General features: G+C 43.7%; 1 protein-coding gene across 1 annotated transcript in view; it reads left to right on the top strand.

Annotated features, from left to right (window-relative positions):
• The window catches only part of LOC149466273 (uncharacterized), a 198,461-nt gene extending 173,709 nt beyond the window's left edge, over nt 1-24,752 (top strand). The window contains exons 10-18 of the mRNA XM_089672725.1: nt 16,853-17,010; nt 17,808-17,996; nt 18,083-18,206; nt 18,951-19,036; nt 19,128-19,319; nt 19,411-20,484; nt 20,568-20,765; nt 20,852-20,960; nt 22,859-24,752. Coding sequence (XP_089528851.1) covers nt 16,853-17,010; nt 17,808-17,996; nt 18,083-18,206; nt 18,951-19,036; nt 19,128-19,319; nt 19,411-20,484; nt 20,568-20,765; nt 20,852-20,960; nt 22,859-23,787 — 3,059 coding nt within the window. The 3' untranslated portion in view covers nt 23,788-24,752. The remainder of the gene's footprint in view (nt 1-16,852; nt 17,011-17,807; nt 17,997-18,082; nt 18,207-18,950; nt 19,037-19,127; nt 19,320-19,410; nt 20,485-20,567; nt 20,766-20,851; nt 20,961-22,858) is intronic.
• Nucleotides 24,753-27,933: the final 3,181 nt, after the last annotated feature.

Here is a 27,933-nt window from a genome sequence, read left to right as displayed (position 1 = left end):
AAAAAAAAAAAGAAATCGTTCTTTTGCAACTGTTAAAAAAAAAAAGAAATCGTTCTTTTGCAACTGTTAAAAAAAAAACGTTATTTTGCAACTGTTCAAAAAAATTTAGATCATTCTTTTACAACTGTTAAAAAAAAAAAGAAATCGCTCTTTTGCAACTGTTAAAAAAAAAAGAAAGAAATCATTCTTTTGCAACTGTTAAAAAAAAAATTGTTCTTTTGCAACTGTTAACGCAAAGAAAGAAATCGTTCTTTGGAACTGTTAAAAAAAAAAGAAATCGTTCTTTTGCAGCTGTCAAAACTAAAAAAAAATAGAAATCTTTCTTTTGCAACTGGAAAAAAAAAGAAATTGTTCTTTTGCAACTGTTAAAAAAAAAAAAGAAATCGTTCTTTTGCAACTGTTAACAAAAAACATTATTTTGCAACTGTTAAAAAAATATAGCCAAATTTGCCACCCTAACTCCTCCCACAGTTTTTGCACTACATAGACAGTAATATACCGAAATGTGCGGATTGTTCCCGATTGGTGTGCTATTACTTTGTGGAACGTTTCGCCGAATGGTTCACGAAATATCGCCATTTTTGTGGTGAACTTTTCCCATAGGAATGAATAGCGGAATGTTCAAAACTATAGAGTGTGAGCTGACAAAAGCTAGAGTGTGAGATGAAAATTTAGGACATGATTTCTAAACTGCCATCACTCCCTCATTTTTAAGCCCACCTACACAAATCGTATATCAAAACGTTCAGCTATCCCTGCTGCCACTAAAAATGTCCACGGCTAAGCCATAGTCCTGATAGTTTTCACAATATGACCATTTGTTTGCAACTCACGCCGCCCATTGACATTCATTGAAACTCCACTCTAGCCACCTCAAATTTGAAGGGCAATTTCTGGACTGTGCCTTCATTTTTAATATTTCAGAGACATACTATGCATCAAAATGTAGGTCTGGGTCTTGTGATATAAAGCTCTTTGGTGTAGGATTTATAATTTTTAAACTACAACTGTTTGAAGATGGCAACCGCCAGTGAAGTGAGCAAGTTGGAGCAGTTTTTTTTTAACCGCTCTTCTCTGCCCTTGCTGTAGAGTGAGTTGCCATAGGAACCCAGAGTGACAAGCCACTCCACCCAGTTACTCCGCCCACTCCAGTTAAAGACTACTGGTGGAGGCAAGAACACTTCACACAATTTCCCAAAAAATTGTAGCTTTTCTAGTTAATATTGGTCATCATTAAATAAATAAATATTTAAATGTGTGTATGTGTATAAATGTATAAAATTTCTAGGAGTAGGAATACTTTATTGAGGCAATGTATATATAAATATACACTATATTGCCAAAAGTATTGGGCCAGCCCTCCAGATCATGTGATTCAGGTGTTCCAATCCCCTCCATGGCCACAGGTGTATACAATCAAGCCCCTAGGCATGCAGACTGCTTCTACAAACATTGGTGAAAGAATGGGTCACTCTTAGGAGCTCAGTGACTCCAAGCGTGGTCCCGTGATAGGTGGCCACCTGTGCAATAAGTCCATCCGTGACATTTCCTGGCTACTAAATATTCCACGGTCAACTGTTAGTGGGATTATAACAAAGTGGAAGCAACTGGGAACAACAGCAACTCAGCCACCAAGTGGTAGGCCACATCACATGACAGAGTAGGGTCAGCGCATGATGAAGAGTACAGTGCGCAGAAGTCACCAACTGTCTGCAGAGTCAATAGTTAACCACTTGAGCTCCTGAGCATTTACCCCCCTTAATGACCAGGCCTCTTTTTGCTACTCGGCGCTGCACTAATTCAACTAATAATTGTGCGGTCATGCAATGCTGCACCTAAATGAAATTGACGTCCTTTTTTTCATACAAATAGAGCTTTCTTTCAGTGGTATTTGATCACCTGTGCGCTTTTTATTTTTCACGCTATAAACAAAAAAAGACCAAATATTTTGAAGAAAAACAATATTTTTTACTTTCAGCTATAAAAAATATATAGTAAACTCAAAGTTAGTTATAAATTTAGGTCAAAATGTATTCTGCTACATGTTTTTGGTAAAAAAATCCCAATAAGTGTATATTGATTGCTTTGTGTGAAAGTTATAGCGTCTACAAACTATGGTATAGATACTGCAATTTACGACTTTTTTGCTATACAGCGCTGCGCTAGTTTAACGGACAATTGCGCGGTCATGCAATGCGGTACATAAATGAAATTTATGTCCTTTTTTAACACAAATAGAGCATTCTTTTGGTGGTATTTGATCACCTGTGCACTTTTTATTTTTGGCGCTATAACCAGAAAAAGTTTTGAAGAAAAAAAATTATTTTTAAAAAAAACAATATTTTCTCATTTTGGTCATAAAAAATATCTAAAAAAACTAAAATTTCATCATAAATTTAGGCCAAAATGTATTCTGCTACATGTTTTTGGTTAAAAAAATCCCAATAAGTGTATATTGATTGCTTTTTGTGAAAGTTATAGCGTCTACAAACTATGGTATAGATACTGCAATTTACATAGCTTTTACTTTCTGACTGCCCATCACATTTCTTGAGGTGCTAAAATACCAGAATAGTACAAACACCCTCAAATGACCCCTTTTCGGAAATTAGACACCCTAAGCTATCTGCTGAGAGGCATATTGAGTCCATGGAAGATTTATTTTTTTTCCACAAGTTTCTGGAAAATGACAAAAACTTTTTTTTTTTTTTTTTTTTTACACAAAGTTGTCATTTAAATGATTTATTTCTCGCACAAGCCATGGGTATATGTGGAATTACACCCCAAAATACATTCTGCTACTTCTACTGAGTATGGGGATACCACATGTGTGAGACTTTTTGGGAGCTTAGCCACATACAGGAGCCTGAAATCCAATGACCACTTTGAAAGCCTGAAGGTGCGTAACTTTCTCATTACACTTCCTCACTACCTATCACAGTTTCGAAGGCCCTGACATGCCAGGTTAGCCCCAAACCCCCCAAATGACCCCTTTCTGGAAAGTAGACACCCCAAGGAATTTAAAAAGAGGCATGGTGAATATTTTGCAGATCTCACTTTTTCTCACAAGGTTTTGAAATATAAAAAAAATAGAAAAAATATGTTTTTGGTTTTTTTTCTTAATTTTTCAAAAGCTTGTGGCAACAAATGAGATCTGCAAAATACTTACCGTGCTTTTTATCAAATTCCTTGGGGCATCTACTTTCCAAAAAGGGGTAATTTGGGGGGGTTAGGTGCTATCCTGGCATTTCATGGCCTCCGAAACTGTGATAGGTAGTCTGGAAGTGTAATGAGGAAATAAAGCCCTTTAAAAGCCTGAAGGTGCTTATTGGATTTTGGGGTCCTGTACTTGGCTAGACTGCCAAAAAGTCTCTCACATGTGGTACCCCCATACTCGGGAGAAGTAGCAAAATGTATTTTGGGGAGTAATTCCACATATAACCATGGCATGTGTGAGCAGTAAATCATTTAAGTGACAATTTTGTGTAAAAAAAAAAAAATATTTATTTTTGTCATTTTCCAAAAACTTGTGGTAAAAAAATAAATTCTTTTATTGATTCAACATTCCTCTCAGCAAATAGTTTGAGGTGACTACTTTCCAAAAAGGGGTCATTTTGGGGAGTGGGGGCGTTTTATGCCCAGCATCATGCCACACATCATTCACTCTTCTAACCACCTGAAGACCAAGCCTTTTTGTTCACATGAAAAAAATCTATATTTTTTGCTAGGAAATTAATTTAAACCCCCAAACATTATATATTTTTTTAAAGCAGACACCCTAGTGAATAAAATGGTGGGTACTACAATTTTGTATGGCACATAGTACTCGTGCAGCGATTTTTCAAAAGCAATTTGTTTTAAAAAAATACACTTTTTTTACTTTTAATGCACAAAAACACAATATATTGGCCAATTGTTTGGTAAAATATAAAAGACAATGGTATGCCGAGTAAATAGATACCAAACATGACATGCTTTAAAACTGCGCATACCCCGTTCAATGGCGACAAACTGCAAACATTTTTAATATCCATAGGCAGCGCTTTAAAAGCCTTTAAAAGCCACCATTTTAGATTTACAGAGGAGGTCTAGTTTTAGAATTACTGCCCTTGATCTGACGTTCACGGCAATACCTCGCATGCATGGTGCAACCGCTGTTTACATAACGGCACAGGGTCAAGGCTTGTGCACACAGGTGTGCGCGCATGGGAGGGGCAATTTTTTTTTTCTTTTTTTAGTTATTTTGATTTTTTTTTATTATTATTTTTACATTGTACCTTTCAGTTTTTTTTTTTTATCACTTTTAATGCTATAACAGGGAATGCAAATAACCCCTATAACTTCAATGGGCATTGTCATATTCTTTTTTGAGAAATCTGGGGTCTATCAGACTCTAGATATCTCCTCTGCCCTTACATTATCTAATCAAACCAAAATCGGTGTGATCAGATGCTTTCCCATTTTACAAATGGCGCTGTTTATATCCTGCGAAACTGAAGTGATGAAATGCTTGTAGCTTCCGAATTCTTAGACTATAGAGATGATTGGCACCACTCTGGTCTCCAATCAGCTCTATGGTCAGCTGGCAGAAACACCGGCTGCATTCTCAGGTTCCCCTGATGGCACGGGACTGCCCGAGAAGGCCGTGGAAGGCAGCGGGGGAGGGGGGACATCATCTCCCACTGCTTGTAAAAGCAATCTTGCAGCTAATTAGCCACTAGGATTGCTTTTACATGAAAGCCGATCACCGGCTGAAAAAAACGACACCAGGATGATGCCAGTAGCTGTAGGCATCATCCTGGTATAACCATTCAAATCCAGTGATGTACCAGTACATCTCTGATCCTTGTTGCGTATATATGCTATGTTCTTTTTTTTTTTTTGTATGCAGCCAGTGGACCGAATGAAAAAATGAGAAGAAATCTCTGCCAGAAAAAGTGTGTGGTATGCCCACCATTAGAATATACCGCCCTGCATCCACCCACTTCTAGTGGTGGGCACACATTAGGTCACACTTTGCCACAAGCGCCAGTTCCAAGATTGAACAAATGTCTAAATAGTGGCACGCTTGAATAAAAATTGTCCACGTATAAGTGGTACCCCGTATGGAGAAATGATGACACCAAGTTCCAAACTATCTTGCCACTGCTCCCCATGTAGTCTGGGCATCCGGGGGGCTCCACGTAAATCCGAAACTTATAAGTATAGCCTGTTGCCCTCTCACAGGTCTTCTACATCTTGACCCCATATCTGGCACGCTTGCTGGGGAGAAATTGTTTGAATGCAAGGCGGCCAGAAAAATTAATGAGGGACTCCTCAACGCAGATGTTTTGCTGGGGAGTATAGACATCTGCAAATTTTAGGTTAAGGTGATTTGCGAGGGGCTGAATTTTGTGGAGCCGGTCAAATTCAGGGTCACCCCGAGGATGACAGAGTGTATTGTCGCTGACATGCATAAAACACATTATACTCTCACATCTATGCCTGGCCATGGCAGCAGAGAACACGGCATATGATGAATCAGGTGTGCAGACCAATACAACCACAATTCATTTATTTTAGTAATGCCCATGTGGAGGGTTAGGCCCAAAAAATTTAAATTTGAAAACCGAAATGAGTTTCCATGCGAATGGTCTGGCAAAGTTTGAATTTGGGTTGGCGGCAATAAATTGTTGTGCATATAAACTGCTTTGATCCACAATCAACGCATACAGATATTCCGTGAAAAACAGCTCCAAAAATCAAGGAGGTATGTGAAAGACCAGGATGTACTAGACCGCTGGTACTCGCCAGTTCACCAAAAGGTAGCGTGGCACAAGTACTGGCACTCTGCTGCATATGAGAGTCATCAAAATTTACCGACAAGTGCTAACAGAGATCAGGACTGATTCTGCCAACACTGCGGTTTTGTGTGCAATGTATCAAGTGACAGTGACCTACTGACACTGCACTTGCTGGGGGAGAAGGGGGGGTAAGCGTAGGGGCTACACGCAGGTGTTGGCAGGTGCCGGGGCTGATCCCGCTAATGCTGCATTTTTGGGGACGCTATACTAATGTGAACGCTGGTATAGTGCTGATCTGATCAAAGATATTGACCCGTTCAGACATTATACTAGCAATGGAGGTTTATTGTACATGAGCGTGCTCCTGGCAATCAAGGGGTTAAATGTGATGACTGGTGTACTGACGGGCAATCTGACGCTATCTGGGAGGGGTGTGAAAACCACGGGAGCGCGAATCACGTATATATAAATATATGTGATTTTGCGTACCCATGCCGCCCTGTAGCAGTATTTCTGCTATAGGGTGGTCAGGAAGCGTTACAGAAGAGGTTTGTGTTATGGCGCTGCGTTACTTTAACTGACAATTGCACGGTCATGCAACACTGCACCCAAATTAAATTTACATCCTTTTTTCCCACAAATTGAGCTTTCTTTCGGTGGTATTTGATCGCCTGTGCATTTTTAATTTTTTGCGCTATAAAAAAAAAGGCTGACAATTTTGAGAAAAAAACAATATTTTGGACTTTTTGCTATAAAACATGTCCAGTAAAAAAAATTAAAAAATCTAATTTTGTCACAAATTTCATCCAAAATGCATTCTGCGACATGTCTTTGCTAAAAAAAATCCCAATACGTGTAAATTAATTGGTTTACATGAAAGTTATAGTGTTTCCAAATGGCGGGAAAGATACTGGGATTTTTATTTTTTTTTATACTAATAATGGTGGCGATCAGCGACATATGGCGGTGATCAGCGACTTATGGCAGGACTGCGACAGACATTTTGACACTGGGGGGGAACTGACTTGGGGTCACTGACATCCCCAGTGACACCAATACAGTGATCAGTGAAAAAAAACCCCACTGACACTGTACTAATGGCACTGGGGAGGAAGGGGTTAACATTTTTTTTACTGAAAGGGTTAGGGGAGTGTTTTACTAGGGGGCAGGGGTGTGTGCTGGACGGGGGTAGGCTGATCGAGGGAGAGAAACTCTTCTCTCCCTCTTCAGCTTGTCAGGGAACTGACAGATAGCAGGGCTGTGTGTAAACAATGCAGCCCTGCTCTCTGTCAGTGATCACCGCGAATCCCGGGGAAACGGCCGGTAATAACTGGCCGTGACCCGGCGGCTGACACCCGCTGCTGACACCCGCGGGATAGGTAGGGCAGGCGCGCGCCCCCTACCTGTTTTGCAAAACTACGTTTTGAAACGTGGTTTTTCCTGCCCGTGCCGCCCTGCAACCGTTTTAATGCGGTGGCTGGGCGGCAAGTGGTTAAAGACCTCCAAACTCGGTGTGGCCTTCAGATTAGCACAACAGTGCGTAGAGAACTTTATGGAATGGGTTTCCATGGCTGAGCAGCTGCATCCAAGTCTTACATCACCAAGTGCAATGCAAAGCGTCGAATGCCATGGTGTAAAGCACGCCGCCACTGGACTCTAGAGCAGAGGAGACGTTTTCTCTGGAGTGACCAATCATGCTTCTCTGTCTGGCAATCCGATGGACATGTCTGGTTTTGGCGGTTGCCAGGAGAACAGTACTTGCCTGACTGCATTGTGCCAAGTGTAAAGTTTGGTGGAGGGGGGATTATGGTGTGGGGTTGTTTTTCAGGGGTTGGGCTTGGCCCCCTAGTTCCAGTGAAGGAAACTCTTAAGGTGTCAGCATACCAAGACATTTTGGATAATTTCATGTTCACAACTTTGTGGGAAGAGTTTGGGGATGGCCCCTTCCTGTTCCAACATGACTCCCCACCAAACCAAGGTCCACAAAGACATGGGGGAGCCAGTTTGGGGTGGAGGAACTTGACTGGCCTGCACAGAGTACTGGCCTCAACCCCACAGAACCCCTTTGGAATGAATTAGAACGGAGACTGCGAGCCAGGCCTCCTCCCCCATCAGTGCCTAACCTGACAAATGTGCTTCTGGAAGAATGGTCCAACTTTCCCATAGACACCCTCCTAAACCTTGTGGACGGCCTTCCCAGAAGAGTTGAAGCTGTTATAGCTGCAAAGGGCGGGGCCAACTCAATATGGAACCCTACGGACTAAGACTGGAGGGCCATTATAGGTCATGTGCGTGGAAAGCCCGGCTGCCCAATACTGCGGGTGATATAGTGTATGTGTGTATATTATTATTAAATTATAAAAAATAAGGATTGTATTTTTAAATTAACCGCTTTCCGACCGCCCACAGAAATACTGCTACAGGGTGGCACGGGTGTACAAAATCACATAATTACTCGCTGATTTCCAACAATCTCAGACAGGGAGGAGGATTGTTTTGTTTACAAACAGTCCTCCTCCCTGTCAGCTCAGGCACACTGCGCAGCACAGCCATCGAGAGCAGTGTGCTTACAGTGAAGCCCCCTAGAAAATCACTCCCAGCACACAGTTAACCCTTTGATTGCCCCAGATGTTAACCTCTTCCTTCCCAGTGCCATTAGTACAGTGTCAGTGCTTTTTATTAGCATGATCACTGTATTGGTGTCACTGGGGATGTCAGTGACACCAAGTTAGTTCCCCCCCCCGGTGTCAGAATGCCCAGTGCAGTCCCGCTATAAGTCGCTGATCGCTGCCATTACAAGTAAAAAAATTAAATAAATCCCAGTATCTATACCGCCATTTGAAAACACTATAACTTTCACGTAAACCAATTAATTTACACGTATTGGGTTTTCTTTAGCAAAGACATGGAGCAGAATACATTTTGACCTAAATTTATGACAAAATTTGATTTTTTTATTTTTTTTACGGGACATGTTTAATAGTAAAAAGTCAAAAATATTGTTTTTTTCTCAAAATTGTCGGACTTTTTTTTTATAGTGCAAAAAATAAAAAACGCACAGGCGATCAAATACCACCGAAAGAAAGCTCAATTTGTGGGGAAAAAAGGCGTAAATTTCATTTGGGTGCAGCGTTGCATGACCGCCCAACTGTCAGTTAAAGCAATGCAGCGCCATAAAGCAGAAAATGGTCTGGTTAGGAAGGGGGGGAAATCCTCTGGAGGGCGAGTGGTTAATATGATATTATTAGCAAAAAATAATAATAATAATATTTTGTTATTACTGTGCAGTTAGGGTCATTTCCGGCCTGACTTCCGCCTTTTCCGGTATGTGCGTTCCACGGCTGCTCAACCGCTTCCTGGTTGCTATAGTGACTCGAAGCAGGCGGACAAATGAGGTGAAGCCCCGCCTCTCCCCTGTCTGGCTCACGCCGCTTAGCTTCCTGCAACATTCCACTTGTTCGCTGACCCAGAACCAAGCACTAGAGGGCCGGTCTGGCCAAGTGAAGAAGAGAACGTGTCCTCGGTATAGGGGGGCGGCGGCCATTTTCTTTTAGCCCAGACGGCTGCTTTTGTTGACTTTCTATCTGAAAGTACAAAGTGCTGCAATCGCCGCTGGCTCGGAGTGGCGTTTTCATGACGGCACCCGTTGCAGAAGTTACGCATTGAAGGAGCAGGCAGTCTTTGTTTGTATGTGTGTGAGCACAGGAAGGTCGTCGGCCATTTTGTTGTAGCCCATAGTCTGCGTGTGGGAGGGGCTTTTAGCAATGCTGGAATCCTCCAGGTGGGTGTTGGGTGGAGAGTGTCTGCACACTGAGGAGGAGGTAATAATGTCTTCCTATTATGGGATGTGGAGAAGAGGGTCCCAGCACTTTCTGGAGTGTGGTGAATGAGGGGAGGGGGTCATGTGACCTGCATACAATGAGATGGGGGGGCAGTTAGGGCACCTCTGGTCCTATGGAGTTCCTTTCTGTTTTTGGGTGCCTCTTGCTGGCCTAGTCTGGGTTTTATATCCACCAGCTGCCCGCCGTGCGCTCATCCGGGTCCCGTGCCTGTGTGTACAGAAGACGTGAAGTGATTCCATCTAACGACTTCTGACTGCGCCGCGGTCCTTCCCTTCTGTTCACAAAACTTTGTTCATTAGGCTGGAGAAGGGTGACACGGCCATTGAGGGCGAAGGTGGAACTGCTAATGAAAGAGGGGGTACCTGAGAAAAATATTGGAGAAGAACCCCATAAAAGGGGCAAAAAAATCCTATAAGATGAGAAAGTCCATTGTGTCCCCCTCCTCCGGTGTGTCCCGCCTCAGCCTCTTAAAGTGTTACTAAACCCACATCAGTACAATCAGCCTGTATATGCAGTAAATCATGCTTGTTATACTCACTATGGAACTAAAGGCTGTTTGATCTTGTCTTCTCTGATCATCCCCTTCTTTTGCTGTCCCCAATTCATCTCCTGATAGACAAGAGCCTTGGGGGCAAGCTGCACATGCACAGTTTGGTGTATATTGCTAGACATTATTTTGTTTTGGGGGGAGGGTGCATGTGATCACAGGGCCAATCAGCACTGTCCAGAGGGTTAGGAGTCACACAGCCTCATAGGACAGTCAGAGGGGAATGACAACTCCTCCTACATGTTTTAACCAGTGCTCTGCGGGGTCCAGGGAGAGCGGATATAGTGAATGAAGGGTCCGGGTAGAGCGGATATAGTGATTGCGAGGTCTGGGGAGACCGGATATAGTGAATGCAGGGTCCGGGGAGAGAGGATATAGTGAATGCGGGGTCCGGGGAGAGCGGATATAGCGAATGCGGGGTCCGGGGAGAGCGGATATAGCGAATGCGGGGTCCGTGGAGAGCAACACTTTAAGCGTTTGGCTCTTCTGGGAGTGTTGGATGTCTGTTGTCAGAGCCATGCCTTGCAGTTCTGTCCTCCAACCTGTATGTCACGGCAGGACTCTGCATGGTCATAGTGGCTAGAAAATGGATCTACAGCATATGGCAGGGACACAATTGAAATTTCGTAATGAGTCGTTTGTCATAGAGATTGACAGAGGCAGGTGGAGGAGAGGGTTGGAGTCACGGGTTGATGGAGGGGAGGTAGGAGTCATGTGTTTATGGAGGGGGTGAATAGGAGACCTGAGCTAATGAGGGGGGGTAGGCATGGACTGATGATGGGGAGGTAGTAGACATGATTGATGGAGGGGAGTTAGGAGTCACAAGCTGGTTTGTGGGGAGGTAGTAGTTGCGGGCTGGTGGAGAGGAGGTAGGGCTAGGGCTTATGAAGGGGTGGGTAGGAGACATGAGCTAATGAAGAGGGGGGTAAGACATAGACTGATGATGGGGAGGTAGGAGTCACGGGTTGATGGAGGGGAGGAGGATTCACGGGTTGATGGAGGGGAGGTAGGAGTCACGGGCTGATAAAGGGGGAGGCAGGAGTCACGGGTTGGTGGAGGGGGAGGCAGGCGTCACGGGTTGGTGGAGGGGGAGGCAGGCGTGGAGGGGGAGGCAGGCGTGACGGGTTGGTGGAGGGGGAGGCAGGCGTCACGGGTTGGTGGAGGGGGAGGCAGGCGTCACGGGTTGGAGAAGGGGGAGGCAGGCGTCACAAGTTGGCGGAGGCACGCGTCACAGGTTGGCGGAGGGGGAGGCAGGCGTCACGGGTTGGTGGAGGGGGAAGCAGGGGTCACGGGTTGGTGGAGGGGAAGGTAAGGGTCACGGGTTGGTGGAGGGGAAGGTAAGGGTCACGGGTTGGTGGAGGGGAAGGTAAGGGGCACGGGTTGGTGGAGGGGAAGGTAAGGGTCACGGGTTGGTGGAGGGGAAGGTAGGGGTCACGGGTTGGTGGAGGGGAAGGTAGGGGTCACGGGCTGGTGGAGGGGAAGGTAGGGGTCACGGGCTGGTGGAGGGGGAGGTAGGGGTCACGGGCTGGTGAAGGGGGAGGAAGGGGTCACGGGTTGGTGTAGGGGGAAGAAGGGGTCACGGGTTGGTGTAGGGGGAAGAAGGGGTCACGGGTTGGTGTAGGGGGAAGAAGGGGTCACGGGTTGGTGTAGGGGGAAGCAGGGGTCACGGGTTGGTGTAGGGGGAAGCAGGGGTCACGGGTTGGTGTAGGGGGAAGCAGGGGTCACGGGTTGGTGTAGGGGGAAGCAGGGGTCACGGGTTGGTGTAGGGGGAAGCAGGGGTCACGGGTTGGTGGAGGGGGAAGCAGGGGTCACGGGTTGGTGGAGGGGAAGGTAAGGGTCACGGGTTGGTGGAGGGGAAGGTAAGGATCACGGGTTGGTGGAGGGGAAGGTAAGGATCACGGGTTGGTGGAGGGGAAGGTAAGGGTCACGGGTTGGTGGAGGGGAAGGTAAGGGTCACGGGTTGGTGGAGGGGAAGGTAAGGGTCACGGGTTGGTGGAGGGGAAGGTAAGGGTTCCGGGCTGGTGGAGGGGGAGGTAGGGGTCACGGGCTGGTGGAGGGGGAGGTAGGAGTCACGGGTTGGTGTAGGGGGAAGTAGGAGTCACAGGTTTTGGAGGGGAGGTAGAGGTCACAGGCTGGTGGAGGGGGAAGTAGGAGTCATGGGTTTTTGGAGGGGAGGTAGGGGTCACAGGCTGGTGAAGGAGAGGTAGGGGTCATGAGCTGGTGGAGGGGAGGTAGGGGTCATAGGCTGGTGCAGGGGAGGTAGGGGTCATAGGCTGGTGGAGAGGAGGCAGGGGTCACGGGCTGGTGGAGGGGAGGCAGGGGTCATGGACTGGTGGAGGAGAGGTAGCAGTCATGGGTTAAGTGAGTAAAGAAGCTCTGCTCTTGCAGGGGCACCTTCTTTTTTAGGATTTTTTACTTTAATGAAATAAAAATGTCTTCTAGAGGAAAAGCTGGTATTAGATTCATGTAAGTCTTTTGTGTCTTACTCTGCAAATGTAATGGGTAGAGTTCCGGTTCTAGCGTTTTCCAAAATTAGCAATTTTCAATGTCTGTGGGAGGATATGTTTTAGGAAGTCTTAGAAACTTAATGATTTGAGAATTTATTGATTATTTTTACAGAAGTTAGGAAAGTTGTCAAAATAGCCCTTTTAGCACTTTCCAGGAGCAAGTGTACTGGGCTGTGCCACAGAAACTATGGAGGCAAGTGTCTTCAGCATGGAGGGACACTGGTACTGATAGGGACCGGTTTATCATACCTAGAAAAAAATGTGTAGGCAATGGTCATAGCCAGGTCCAAGTGTTCAAGCAGCTGGTGGAGGACAAACCGAGCATTTGCCCCGATCTTATGTTCCTACCACCTCAGTGCCTCAACTTCCCATGTACCCAGAAAGCTCCCATTAGCTGAGTGGCATTGCTGCAGTTTGGCTTAGTTGGTTGAGCTGGTATGATATGACAGCGTGGGTACCAGGGCACCCAAGGGTGCAGAGTCTGTGAAGCCTTTCAGCTCAGGATGTCTTCTACCATTGACTGGACACCATCTCACCATGGAATATACACCTACCTGTAAAGAAGACGTTTCTTATACATTTTGGCTTCCAAAGCTTTGTAATAAGATTCAAGTTTGCCTGTCATAAAGAACATGGAAGAAACATAATGAGTAGAGAACCTCTTTAAAAGGAACCCGTTGGGAAGAAATCTTTACTAGATAATAGCTGGCACTACAAGGATTAGGTAGATACCCTCAACTTCTGGGTTGGTTGTACCGACAGACTCAAGATGTCTATAAAATGCAACTTTTGACTCTGATTAAAGTTGGTGTTTGCATATGTTCTCTACACCTTTCATCTTAGCAGCCTATGGAGTGGTGCTTATCCTGGATTTGGAGATAGATCAGGGGGCTCCAAACTTTCTAAACAAAGGCCCGGTTTACTGTCCTTTAGACATTTTAGGGGGCTGGGTTGCAAAAAGTAGAGGAAAAAAAAATTCCCCCGGCCTTCACTGGGAGTAACAACACTTCAAGCTTTTAGTTGTCAGTGGGATAAAATACCTAACGCCTGAGGTCAGTAGAAGGAGGAATAGCATCACGTTGGTGTTATTGGGAGAAATAGTTTATGTATTTATTTATTACAGGTACTTATATATCGCCGTCAATTTACGCAGCGTTTTACACCAGCCACTTTATTAGGTACACCTCTTTATTTGCTTGGTAACACAAATTGCTAATCAGCCAATCACATGGCAGCAACTCAGTTCATTTAGGCTTCTAGACATGGAGAAGACAAGTTGCTGAAGTTCAAACCAAGCATCAGAATAGGGAAGAAAGGGGATTTACGTGACTTTAAACATGGCATGGTTGTTGGTACCAGACAGGCTGGTCTGAGTATTTAAAAAACTGCTGATCTACTGGGATATTCACGCACCAACATCTCTAGGGTTTACAGAGAATGGTCCGAAAAAGAGAAAGTATCCAGTGAGCGGCAGTTGTGTGGAGGAAAATGCCTTGTTGATGTCAGAGGAGAATGAGCAGACTGGTTCCAGACGATAGAAAGGCAACAGTAACTCAAATAACCACTCGTTACAACCAAGGTATGCAGAATTCCATCTCTGAACGCACAACACGTTGAACCTTGAAGCAGATGGGCTACAGCAGCAGAAGACCACATCGGGTGCCACTCCTGTCAACTAAGAACAGGAAACGGAGGCTACAATTCACAGAGGCTCAGCAAAATTGGACAATAGAAGATTGGAAAAACTTTGCCTGGTCTGATAAGTCTGGATTTCAGCTGCGACATTCAGATGGTAGGGTCAGATTTTGACGTAAAAAACATGAAAGCATGGATCCAGCCTGCCTTGTATCAACGGTTCAGGCTGGTGGTGGTGGTGTCATGATCTGGTGGATCCATCCTGCCTTTTATCAATGGTTCAGGCTGGTAGTGGTGGTGTCATGGTGTGGTGGATCCATCCTGCCTTGTATCAATGGTTCAGGCTGGTGGTGGTGGTGGTGATGTCATGGTGTGGGGGAGATTTTCTTAGCATACTTTGGGCCCGTTAGTACCAATTGAGCATCGTTAAAAACACCACGGCTTACCTGAGTATTGTTGCTGACCATGTTTATACCTTTATGACTCCAATGTCCCCATCTTCTGATGGCTCCTTCCAGCAGGATAATGCACCATGTCACAAAGCTCAAATCATCTCCAACTGGTTTCTTGAACATGACAATGAGTTCACTGTACTCCAATGTCCTCCACAGTCACCAGATCTCCATCCAATAGAGGACCTTTGAGATGTGGTGGAATGGGAGATTCACATCATGGATGTGCAGCCAACAAATCTGCAGAAACTGCGTGATGCTATCATGTCAATATGAACCAAAACCTCTGAGGAATGTTTCCAACACCTTGTTGAATCTATGCCGTAAAGAATGGCATAAGGGAGTCCAACTCCGTACTAGCAAGGTGGACCTAATAAAGTGGCTGGTGAGTGTATATTGTACATTCACATCAGTCCCTTCTCTTGAGGAGGTTATAATCTAAGGTCCCTAACTTATATTCATTAAAAATAAACATGCTAGGGCCAATTAATCTATTAGAATGTCTTTGGAATGTGGGAGGAAACCAGAGTATCTGGAGGAGAACTACACAGGCAAAGGGAAAGCATGCAAACTCCAGGCAGGTAGTGCTGTGATTGGGATTCAAACTAACAACCCTAGTGCTGCTAGGCGGAAGTGCTAACCACTCAGCCTCTGTGCTTCCCCCATCCTTGGAGTTATGGAGAGGAATTATGCCCCATTGTTGGTGTCAGTGGGAGGATTCTGCCTCTTCATTGATGTCGGTGGGAGGAATAGTGCCCTCATACAGTGGGGATAATAGTGTCCTAGGGGTTGGATAAACGCAAGCAGAGGGTCACATCTGGCCCATGGGCTGCAGTTTAGAGACCCCTGGGATGATAGAGGGAGGGGGTGGAGGGAGGTGTGCCTAAGTGCCACGTAGCAAAGGTGGTGGTTGCATGTTGCGCTCATTGCAGCTTTGGGGGTGTCTGCGGTGCACCAGAACACCGTGACAGATTATTGGTTGGTGCCAGCAAATTGAACTGCATGCTCTTGTATAGTAATGCTAATGTAGACTGGATTTTCTAGCAACAAGCACACTTTATGACTTCGTACTGCCCTGCTGATCCAGTGGTGTGCAGCGTTGACAGTATATCTCCTTTCCATAGCTCTAGATCCATAACTCCTAAAAGGAAAGAACGAAAAGAAGGTCTCTCCTTAAAATTCCACTGGTTCTGTTGACGTGGAGCCAGATTGGGTTTTTAGCTTTATTTTGCCTCTCTTAGAATCCTTTTACTTTTGAAGTTTAGCTGAGTTTATTCATTAAATGTCTTTGTGTTGCCCTTAGAGCAACCTTTCTCAATATGGAGGAACCCTCGAAATAACTTTCTGGGAATCCCAGCTAAAAATAACTATATCTACAATGCATGATACATTTGTGTGATGGTCAGTGGGAAGAACGCTCCTTACACTTATGGTCATTGGGAAGAATTAGCCCCTTACAGATAGCTGAAAAGACCAATGGTGTCAGTGGGAACTTATCTGAGAGGCAGAAATTGCTCAAGGAAGCCCTGGCAACCTCTGGAGGAACTCTAGTTAGGAAACCCTGCCTTAAAGTATGTTTTGGCTACTACCAGCCCGACCTATGCCAAGTTCTATTACCTTTCCCCAAAAACACAATACATATCCAGCAGGTAAATACCAATCACCAAATCATCTCTGACCATTAATAGCTGCATTGTCTGTCTTCTCATTTTTCCTCTTTCAGATTTTCCTCACCTAAATTTCTCTCCCACGGCCTCCTTTTCTTTTATGTTTTGCTCCCAATATGCATCTTATACTAGCCATACACTGGGTAGTTTTACAGAAGATGGGTGGCTTGCAAATTAGCTTTCAGCCACAGTCAAGTGATTGAAATTCAACCAAAGTCACCTCAGAGTCACTGGGAAAGGCTTTTTATAGCTGAATGCTATTGAGATTTGATATAAGGTGTTAGTATATGTTGTTGCAATTGTTTAAAAGCCTGTCTACGCTCCTCAGCTTGGGTGGGCTTTGGTCAAACATTCTCACTGGAGGTGTGCCAGATAAGACATCTACACGAGTCTATATTTATTTTTGCTTCTTTTTCTAGATTGTGATCGCACAGTTCAACCAAGGCAGCTCCTCTGGAAAGCAGATTACTGGAAAAGACATATAAACCACCTCCATAGAATGGAGAAGAGCAGGAGACACATGACTGAGAGGATATTGGACCTCACTCTGGAGATCATCTACCTGCTAATTGGAGAGGTGAGGAGGATTCTGGGAGGTCATATGACACCACTGCTCTCTATTAGTAAAACACAAACCTGACCAGAGAGGTGAGGAGGATTCTGGGAGGTCACATGACATCACTCATCTCTATTAATAAAAGACCTGACCGGAGAGGATTAGGAGGATTCACATGACATCACTCTTATCTCTATTAATAAAACAGACCTGACCAGAGAGGTGAGGAGGATTCTGGGAGGTCACATGACATCACTCTTACCTCCATTAATAAAACACAGACCTGACCGGAGAGGTGAGGAGCATTCTGGGAGGTCACATGACATCACTCATAACTCTTAATAAAAAGACCTGACCAGAGAGGTGAGGAGGATTCTGGGAGGTCACATGACATCACTCTTACCTCCATTAATAAAACACAGACCTGACCGGAGAGGTGAGGAGCATTCTGGGAGGTCACATGACATCACTCATAACTCTTAATAAAAAGACCTGACCAGAGAGGTGAGGATTCTGGGACGTCACATGACATCACTCTCATTTCTTTTAACAAAACACAGACCTGACTGGGGAGGTGAGGAGGATTCTGGGAGGTCACATGACATCGCTCATCTCTATTAATAAAAAGACCTGACCGTAGAGGTGAGGAGGATTCTGGGAGGTCACATGACATCACTCTCATCTCTATTAATAAAACACAGACCTGACCGGAGAGGTGAGGAGGATTTTTAGAACTTTCAGTGAGAAGAAGCTACTTTGATTTACTATAGAATGCACATTATTTTCTCTGTGTAGTGATATTTATGTCTAAAATACAGGAATGCATTATAGCAAAGAAGACATCTGGTGAGCACGTGATGCCCAACAGCCTTCTCGGTATGTCACAAAGATGTAGCAGAAAACAGAGCCCAAAGATGGAGCTTCCGATTCACTCACTAATATCTGAGATAAACAACAACAAGATCCTAGAAGTCGCCCAGAAGATCATTGAGCTGCTGATGGGAGAGGTAAGCGGTGCCGGGAATTCTGGGACATTCTCCTGTAACAGACAAGGGATGTGTCTGGATGACGACTGTATCATTGTGTGTATCAGGTTCCTATACGGTGTCAGGATGTCACTGTCTATTTCTCCATGGAGGAGTGGGAGTATATAGAAGGACACAAGGATCTCTACAAGGACGTCATGATGGAGAACCGACCGCCCCTCACATCACCAGGTAAGAGGAGACTTTCATTTCTTGTAAAGGAGAGGGCACAATAATGGAGGGCTTCAGGGGGGGAATCAGCAGGGTACCGCACAGGGGGACAGCAGAGCACAATACTAGGGCCAGGAGGGCACAGTACTGGAGGGCTTCAGGGGGGTAATCAGCAGGGTACCACACGGGGACAGCAGAGCACAGTACAAGAGAGTATAGGGGGGGTCAGGAGGTAACAGTACAGGGGAGAGGTCATGAAGGCACTGTAAAAGAATGGGGGTAGGAAGGCACATAGTACAGGAGGGACAGCAGGGTATAGTATATGGGGCAACAGGGCACAGTATGGTGGGGGTGACTGGAGGGCATAGTAAGGTGGGGGTGGGAGGAGGGTGTACAGTACTGGGGTCAGTAGTATGTAGTGCAAAAGGTATTTCCTCATGCAGAGCAGCACAGGGAAGCTGCTGTATCTGTTCTGGTGCACCGATACCTCATGGCCCTCATCTCTTGTCCATTCTATATGATGTCACATACAAGCGCCAGGGAATAGACAGGAGAGGAGGGCCAGGCTGGGATCGGCACAGGGCAAAGAAGTATGTTGCTACCCTGTACTGCTCTGCAGTGGGAGGAGCAGCTGGTAGGGACACAAAAGTACCCTTCACCTACCTGCGATGGACAGGTAGATTGCAATGGGGATCCCTTGGGGACTAGGCTTTAGTGGAACACTGGTTGAGAAACCCTGATGATGTGTGTGTGTGTTTCCTACAGATGGATCCAGTAACAGAAATCCACAAGAGAGATGTCCCCGTCCTCTGTATTCCTGGGACTCCACACAGGAAGATCAGGAGGATCAGGTAAAGGCTACTAAGAGTCTTTGCAAGTGTGTTATTCGGTGTGTCCAGAGGCCAAGTGGATCCTAGTTAATAAGTGTTATGTATTACTTAGGGAGATTGTGTCAATAATCTGAAACCCACACAGATAGAAGATGAAATGTGTGTGAATACTGTTGTGCAGCATAAGGAGAAGCAAGTTCCTACAGGTGGAGCTATCCGCAAAAGCCCCCCACGGAGATGTCTTAGTCCTTTTAATTCCTGGAATTCTACACAGAAACATCACAAGATCTCCTATGAAGATCAGGTAAAGAAAAAAAAAAAGTGTTTACAGATATACTACATGATTTACCTAAAGGCCTAACAAATCTACTGTCCTTTCTGTTTTTGTCATAAAGCAGGACTGTCGGTCGAACGATAAAGCTGTAAACACAGAGCGAGCAGAAGACAAATTTTTGAGGATTGATATAAAGAAAGAGCGTGAATGTTGGTTGAATGTTGAAACGGAAGTCAAAGAGAAAGAAGAAAACAAGACTTTAAGGATTGATATGGAGAAAGAGCAGCAAGAACATCCCTTGAATATTAAAGCTAAACCCGCAGAGAGAGTACAAAACAAATTCCTAAGGATTGATCTACAGGAGGAACGTGAATGTCATTCGAACATTAATGCCGAAGTCAAAGAAAAAGAAGGAAACAATACTTTGAGGATTGAAATGCAGAAAGAGAAGCATGAACATCAGTTGAACGTCAAAGCTGAAGTCACACCGAAAGTACAAGACAAGTTTCTGAGGATTGACGTACAGAAGGATCGGGAATGTCAGTTGAGCATTAGAGCTGAAGTCGAAGAAAACAAGACTTTGAGGATTGATATGCAGAAAGAGAAACTGAATGTTAAAGCTGAAGTCACGCCGAGAGTACAAGACAAGTTTCTGAGGATTGACGTACAGAAGGATCGGGAATGTCAGTTGAACATTAAAGCTGAAATCGAAGAAGACAAGGCTTTGAGGATTGATATGCAGAAAGAAAAGCGTGATCATCAGTTGAATGTAAAAGCTGAAATCACACCGAAAGTACAAGATAAATATTTAAGGATTAATGTGCAGAAGGATCGTGAATGTCAGTTGAACGCTAAAGCTGAAGTCAAAGGAAAAGAAGAAAACAAGATTTTGAAGATTGATATTCAGAAAGAGAAGCGTGAATATCAGTTGAATACGAAAGATGAGGTCACAGGAAAAGTGGAAGACAAATTTTTAAAGATGGAAACGCAAAAGAAGCGTCCGCATGAGCATCAGTTGAACTTTAAAGCTGAAATTGCAGAGAGACAAGAAAACAAGTTTTTGAGGACTGATGTGCAGAAAGAGTGGGACGTTCCATTACAAAGATCCATTAGAAATACACCAAAGGGATGTCCCAGTCCTCTTCATCACTGGGATTCCACAAAGGAACATCAAAAGGTCCTCCGGGATGAAAAGGTAGATAAATTTGGACAGTACGCCACATGACTTGTACACAGGCCTAGTGGAACCCTAGCTCATAATCGTTTTTTGTCATTTAGGGCAAACGTTTAAAGAATATTAAAATTGAAGCAACGGACAGCGACGATGAGACGTGTTTGTGGAGAGACCCAACGTGTAAAGAGGAGGACGTTTCCACAGATGGATCCAATAACAGAAACACACCAGAGAGATGTCGAAGTCCTCTTTATTCCTGGGATTCTCCCCTGGAAAATGACAAGATCTTATCGAAATATCAGGTAGATGAAATGTCATTGGAAGCAGTGTGGTTCTTGTGCCCATCTCAAGGCCAAAATTGGAAAAAATTCTTATTGTTTCTTTGCAGGAAGAAAGGTTGTCTCAGTGTCAAGCTGGTGGTAGAGGAGCACCAGAGAAGATGTATGGGAGGGCAGGGGAACAGCAAAAAGAGGAAATTCCTTCAGAGATCGGCACAGGTATGGAGAAACGTTTTTGAATTCCTGACATTTACATCTTTATGAGCTTGTAGAATTTCCCATTATAAAACCATGAGCATTAAATAAAAAGTCCACCCCCCCAAACTCTATGGCTATACAAGTGTCACCATGAAGGGTCAGGCACAGAGACCAGTAACTATAGTAGTACAGAGGCTCCCACTGACCAGTAGGTTAGGTATGCAAGCAGGTCACCCTGTTGGATGACACGGGTTCACCCGAGGTGCGGAGTCTAACGCTAACCGGTATTTACCAGAGCTTTTGCTGATGGAGATGGGTTTTGGTCATGTTAGTACCAGGTCGCTGTCCTCAAGATCGCCCCACCAGGAGGTTAAGCAAGCTGGGGTCTCATTGCAGATATAGCAGGTAGAGATTGAGCGGAAGCCTAGTCGAGGAACAAGCCATAGGTCGGTAACAAGTGGTTGCAGGTTGGGGTCAAGCAGAAGCATCGTTGAGGAACAAGTCAAAGGTCATAAGTGGTAGCTGAGATACGGACAGCAGCAGGAGTGACAAGAGCGAGAGATCGGCTGGAGAGATGCCAATAATCTGGCAAACTGGAAGTGCAGATACATGGCCTAAATCAGGAAGTTCATGGGAGGAGCAAAGGGTTCAAAGTTCAAGAGAAACAAGGTTCAAGGCAGGATCATTTAAGGTTCAAAGACACACACAGTGCTGTTAAGCCACTCCCTCCATCTCTCCTCCCAGGAGTTTGATTGACATCAGCAGGATCCTGTGAGAACAGAAAATGAGGGTAGCGGTTCTGTAGCTGAAACAGCGCTGGAGCGGTGATAGGAGTCAGGTAAGTACTCACTGTGACCCGTGCAAACTACTGGGAGTGCCGGTCGCAGTGCTAAATAAACTGCTCTGGTGATCCACTGCTTACAGCAATACTAAAGGTTCTTTTTTTTTGTTGAAAATACCAAACATGTTATACTTGCCTACTGTGTGCAGTGGTTTTGCAAAGAGCAGCCTGGATCCTCCTCTTCTTGGTCCCTTGCAGGTGCTCCTGGCTCCTCCTTTCTGTCTGGTGCCCCCATAGTAAGCAGCTTGCTATGGGGGCACCCAGGTAGGTGTGTTCCCAAGCCATTGCTCCATGTGCCCATTCACACACAGAGTCGCGGCTTGGTCCCGCCTCCTATCTCTACTCATTAGCTGACTGTTTGTGATTGACAGCAGTGGGAGACAATGGCTCCTGCTTGCTGTCTCAACCACTGACGTGGGACAGCCGATGCTGTCATGCACATTGCTGGATCGCGATGGGGTTCAGGTAAGTATTGAGGTGGCTGGGGACACTGCTGCACACAGAAGGTTTTTTACCTTTATGCATAGAATGCATGAAGATAAGAAACATTGAGCCTTTACAACCACTTTAAATGAGTGCCGGCATCTGAATGCTTATCCTAGGAAGCATAATGACTACATGATGTGAAGGCACCACACATCCAACAGCCCAGTGGATTATGACCGTGACAAGCGGCCCAATTGATGATGACAATGAGAAGCGGCCTCAGCCTCGGCTTCTCCTTCGCCACGCCCACTGACACAAATTTGCCCCACCCCCGGGACTTGGTCATAGAGGCCTACCTCTATCAGTAAGCCCTTGTTATGGGGCAAAATGCATCAAATACGTGGCTAAGGAGGAGCAGAGGCTGAGGACGCTTTTCACTATCATCCATTGAGGATCCAGGTAAGTGTTTAGAGATGGGGGGTTGGGTAGGACAGGTAGTGAGGTGTTTTGTGCATTAAGTAAAAAAAAACAAAACTTTAGACTTGAGAACCACTTTACCATTTCCTATTATATCCAAAATAAAAAAAAGGCAATATCGGGCTTTAAATGTTCTTTGTGTTCTTTTTAACCCTCACTGTCCTATTTTCTGCAGATGGAAGATACATGGGGTTCAATATGGATAAATGTCCCATGATCTTTCCGGACAGTGAAATGGAAGATGACGTCACAGGAGATTCTTTAGAAGAAACCCCCATTGATGCAAATCTCTATTCAATACCTCAAAGTGTGGGTCAGTCATCCGGTCCCTCTACCCATATGGGGAGTTTCCTCAGTCATTTACCTGCTGTCCCCAACCGTTCATATCGTAGAAGGGGCGAAACCTTTATGTGCTCCGAGTGCGGCGAATGTTTTACAGCCAAAGCAAAACTTTTCAAACACCAGAGAGATCACATAGTGGATAAGCCACACTCCTGTCCCGATTGCGGGAAATGCTTTGTTGAAAAGTCACATCTTGTCAATCATCAGAGGAGCCACTCGGTGGAAAAGCCCTATTCGTGTTCGATATGCGGAAAGTGTTTTGGAGAGAAAGGGCATCTGGCCAATCACGAGAAGAGCCACGCCAATGAGAAGGAGTTTTTCTGCTACGAGTGTGGCAAATGTTTTACTCAGAGAGGACACTTCAACAGACACCAAAGACTTCATACAGGGGAGAAGCCATATCCATGTCCCGAATGCGGAAAGTGTTTTCCTCACCGGGAATATCTCATTAGGCACCAGAGGGTTCATGCGGGGCAGAAGCCGTTTTCGTGTGCGGAATGTGGGAAATGTTTCACTGACAAGTACGATCTTGCCAAACATGAGAGAATTCACAGCGGCCATCGCCCGTACTCGTGCCCTGAGTGTGGAAGAAGCTTTACGCAAAAATCAAACCTAGCTAGGCATGTTAGAGTCCATGCAGACTACAACCGTATTCACGTTCTGACTGTGGGAAACGGCTCGCTAGGGGAGCCTCCGTCCTCTACCGTCTCGGTCCCAACGAAAGACGAGAGGTTCCTGTATCAGGATATGACTGCTGAGTAAGAGTACGTTCACTTTTATCTGTTTCTGTTCCTTCTATATCTGGAGGGGAAAGGAAAATTCAGCACTATGTAGGTTGCCCCCAATATGAACGCTAGTACAATGCAGCGTTGACACGGCTGCTTCTCTGCTAGAAATCAGGGTTTTTTTTTATTCCCTTTCAATCCTTTGTTTAACGTTTCCTCCAAAACCATGCTGGGAATCTGGTGGGCTCCATCGCCTGGGAAGGTTACATTATAAGCCAGAATTTATGTTGCAGCATCTCCAAAGTTCGGGTGTTTCCATTGAAGGGTAGAATGCTACAGCATTTTTCTACAATTTCCAACGGTTTGAAGAAACCCTCCAACTTAACCATGCCCCTGTGTACAAAGGCAGCTCCATAATGACATGGTTTGACCGGTTTTGCTTTGGAGGAACTCGAGTGGCCTGAACAGAGCTCTGATCTCAACCCTTCACATTTAGAATGAGTTGGAATGCCGATTGTAAGTTAGGTCTTCTTGTTGTACCGAACCTCGTGAATGGTTTGTCAGCAGAATGGGTGCAAGTCCCACAGACAGACTCCTACATCTTATGGAAAGCCTTCCCGGAAGAGTGGAGACTGTTAAGAGGAAGGGGGGGGGAAGGGGTAACCCTGTATTAAATGCAAAGGTTTTGGAATGCCATGTCCAGCAAGCTTGTGTAGGTTTGATGGTCAGTTGCTTACAAACTTTGGCCATAGAGCTTATATCCTGTGGAGAGCCAAAAAAACGAGTTCCTCATGCCTATGCTACTGACTCATTTTCCAAATAACTTGGAGTTTTGGGGTGTCCCCACCCATTCTTCTTCATTGGCCTCCATCTATGATATGTTGTTTGTTTTTTGTTTAGTTTTTTAGCAATAGTTCTGTTTTTTTTTTTTGTTTTTGTTTTTTTTAGCATGAAGCTATTGCCACTGAAAATAAAGTGAATGTTTCTCCAAGTTTAAGTAAAGTGCCCCAACACTGAAATCCCCCCCCCTCCCCCCACAAGAACTTTAAAGGAATCTGTCATGGACAAAGCACAGAAGGTGACCATACAGCCTAATTGTACAATCTCTTTTAGATCTACCATCGACTATGTAGTACGAGGGCTTGTCTGATTGGTTACAGATTGAAAGTATCGTTTAGGTCTGTCCTCATAATGGTTTTGGATTGTACAGTCAGATTGTATATTTTATAGCCAGGCTACCCTTGCTGAAGATTTAGACTTCATTCACCTTCATTTAGCCTGGATACACGAGACTCCAGTGTTTAGGTGCCGACAGACCCCCCCAGCCCTGCTGCCAGCAGCCTGTGAAACTGATGAGATGCTGCAAGCAACTGTGCCTACGAACTCCCTGGGTGCACACTGTCCTAAACATTAGTACCACTCGTGCCTTCCATCTAAACTTGGAAGTCTCATGTAGTGAGGCCATATGCATGAGGCCTAAGGCTAGGTTCACATCTATGCAGGCTGCGGTTGGTGTGTTTTTCCAGCTAGTTTTTTAAACATAGATTTTTGATGTATTTTTTACCAGTTTTGCGGGGTTTTTTTTGGGGGGGGGGATAATAGGAAAGTACAGGCGTACCTCAGTTTACAAACGCCTCGGTTAACGTAATTTTCAGTTTACGAATGAAATTCCATTGAAAATAATGTCTTGGTTTACAAATTTTTTTCGCAGTACGAACGGATTAATTGGTTTTCAATGCATTTACAATTTTTTTTTTAATCATGTCCCTGTACAGTATTTATGCCTTTAAAGTGCACTTTATAAAGAGTTTTGAACAGATAAAACTTTTTTCTGACCTCCGGAACGGATTAATTGGTTTTCAATGCATTTACCAATTTCTTTTTTAATCATGTCCCTTTATGCCTTTAAAGTGCTCTTTATAAAGTGTTTTGAACACATAAGACTTTTTTTTTTTTTTGTGTCGCGCTCCACCTGCTAGAAATATTTTAAGTATTTTAACCATGCATATCATGCACTACTGTGTTAAATAATAAATGATATAAATATATATTATTCCATGATTATATATAAAAAATATATAATAGAATACAAATAAAAAACTTCTGTGCTATAATTAATTAATAAACAATATTAAAAAATATATTATAAAAAACAATGATGTAAAAACCTTAATAAATATAGAATGCTATATCGCTGATATTAGATAAACCCACCATTTAAAGTGACATATATGTGCAAAACGCAATGTGTATGTGCAAAAAATGCTAAATAAATAAATAATAATTAATAATAAGTAATAAATAATGTGAAATGAGCATAAAGATGCATGTGAAATATGATATTAGATGACAAATGATTAGTTATAAATAATCAATAACAATTCTATATAATCTGACAGTGCAAATGATATTGTGTGTGCACCTCAACTTGTGCAACCCAAAGTTCTAAATGGAGCTATGTATTTATTGTCCTTAGCTAGGCACAATGCGAATGTCCCAATTGCGACCTTTATATATTGTGAACAATGTATATATTTTGCTGATAAGGTGGAAATATTACTGTCCTTCCACTGGGTGGCCTCCCAGATACTTCTGAGCTGTAAGGGCTAGGTGGATGGATACGGATATCCCTCTCGTTCTGGAGGGGTCAGACTCCTATCTCCTCTTCTCCCCTTTTGCTCCTCCAGTTTAGGCCATGTAAAAGAAGAATTCCCACATAGTGCTTTATCTTTCAAATAAGACTTTAATGTGTCTCCGATAAAATGCGCACTTACATTCTTTAAGAAAATACAGAGCGTGTTTCAAATGTGTGCCCGTGCACAATAACAGTACTCGCCGTTCCGCTGACTGATGGGTTGCACAAGTTGAGGTGCACACACAATATCATTTGCACTGTCAGATTATATAGAATTGTTATTGATTATTTATAACTAATCATTTGTCATCTAATATCATATTTCACATGCATCTTTATGCTCATTTCACATTATTTATTACTTATTATTATTATTTATTTATTTAGCATTTTTTGCACATACACATTGCGTTTTGCACATATATGTTACTTTAAATGGTGGGTTTATCTAATATCAGCGATATAGCATTCTATATTTATTAAGGTTTTTACATCATTGTTTTTTATAATATATTTTTTAATATTGTTTAATAATTATAGCACAGAAGTTTTTTATTTGTATTCTATTATATATTTTTTATATATAATCATGGAATAATATATATTTATATCATTTATTATTTAACACAGTAGTGCATGATATGCATGGTTAAAATACTTTAAATATTTCTAGCAGGTGGAGCGCGACACAACCAATTATTTATTTGTCTATTACCACACAGCATTATGAGTGTGTATTTGTGTTGAGGCACCAATATTAATTTAGTTGTCAGTCAATTATTATTTATTAATATTTTTAGTTGTTCGCCACTTATAAATTTTGCACATACCACTGTAGTAGCTCACAAGTACACTTTATTATTATCTAATACTTTTTTTTTTTTTTTTACTTTTTTCTGACCTCCGGAACGGATTAGTTGTTTTTCAATGCATTTACGAATTAATTTTTAATCATGTCCCTGTACAGTATTTATGCCTTTAAAGTGCTCTTTATAAAGAATTTTGAACACATAAAATACTTTTTTTTTTTTTTTACTTTTTTCTGACCTCCGGAACGGATTAGTTGGTTTTCAATGCATTTACCAATTTGTTTTTAATCATGTCCCTTTATGCCTTTAAAGTGCACTTTATAAAGTGTTTTGAACAGATAAAAGACTTTTTTTTACTTTTTTCTGACCTCCGGAACGGATTAAATGGTATTCAATGAATTCCTATGGGAAATCGCGTTTTGGTTTACAAATTTTTCACAATATGAAAAGTCCCGCAGAACGCATTAAATTCGTAAACTGAGGTACGCCTGAATGACAGTTCTGTTCATGTAGTGCGACTTTGTTGAGACTTTACACTCAAGTTTGTGCTCAAGTAGCATCACAGTAGTGCAGGAAAGTCACAGGTTAGGGTTAGGAGTAAACCGGATTAGCGGTAATTGTTAGGGTTCATGGTTAGCAGTCAGGGTTAGCGTTCTAAGCCTAACAATTACTGCTAACACTAACATTCAACCCTAACATTTAACCCTAGCCCTTAACCCTAACATGCAACTTTGAACTC

The sequence above is a fragment of the Staurois parvus genome, unplaced genomic scaffold, assembly GCF_062004578.1.
Source record: "Staurois parvus isolate SC_StPar_1 unplaced genomic scaffold, SC_StPar_1.0 ptg000132l, whole genome shotgun sequence".
NCBI lineage: Eukaryota > Metazoa > Chordata > Amphibia > Anura > Ranidae > Staurois > Staurois parvus.
This window is presented reverse-complemented; position numbering and strand designations above follow the sequence as displayed.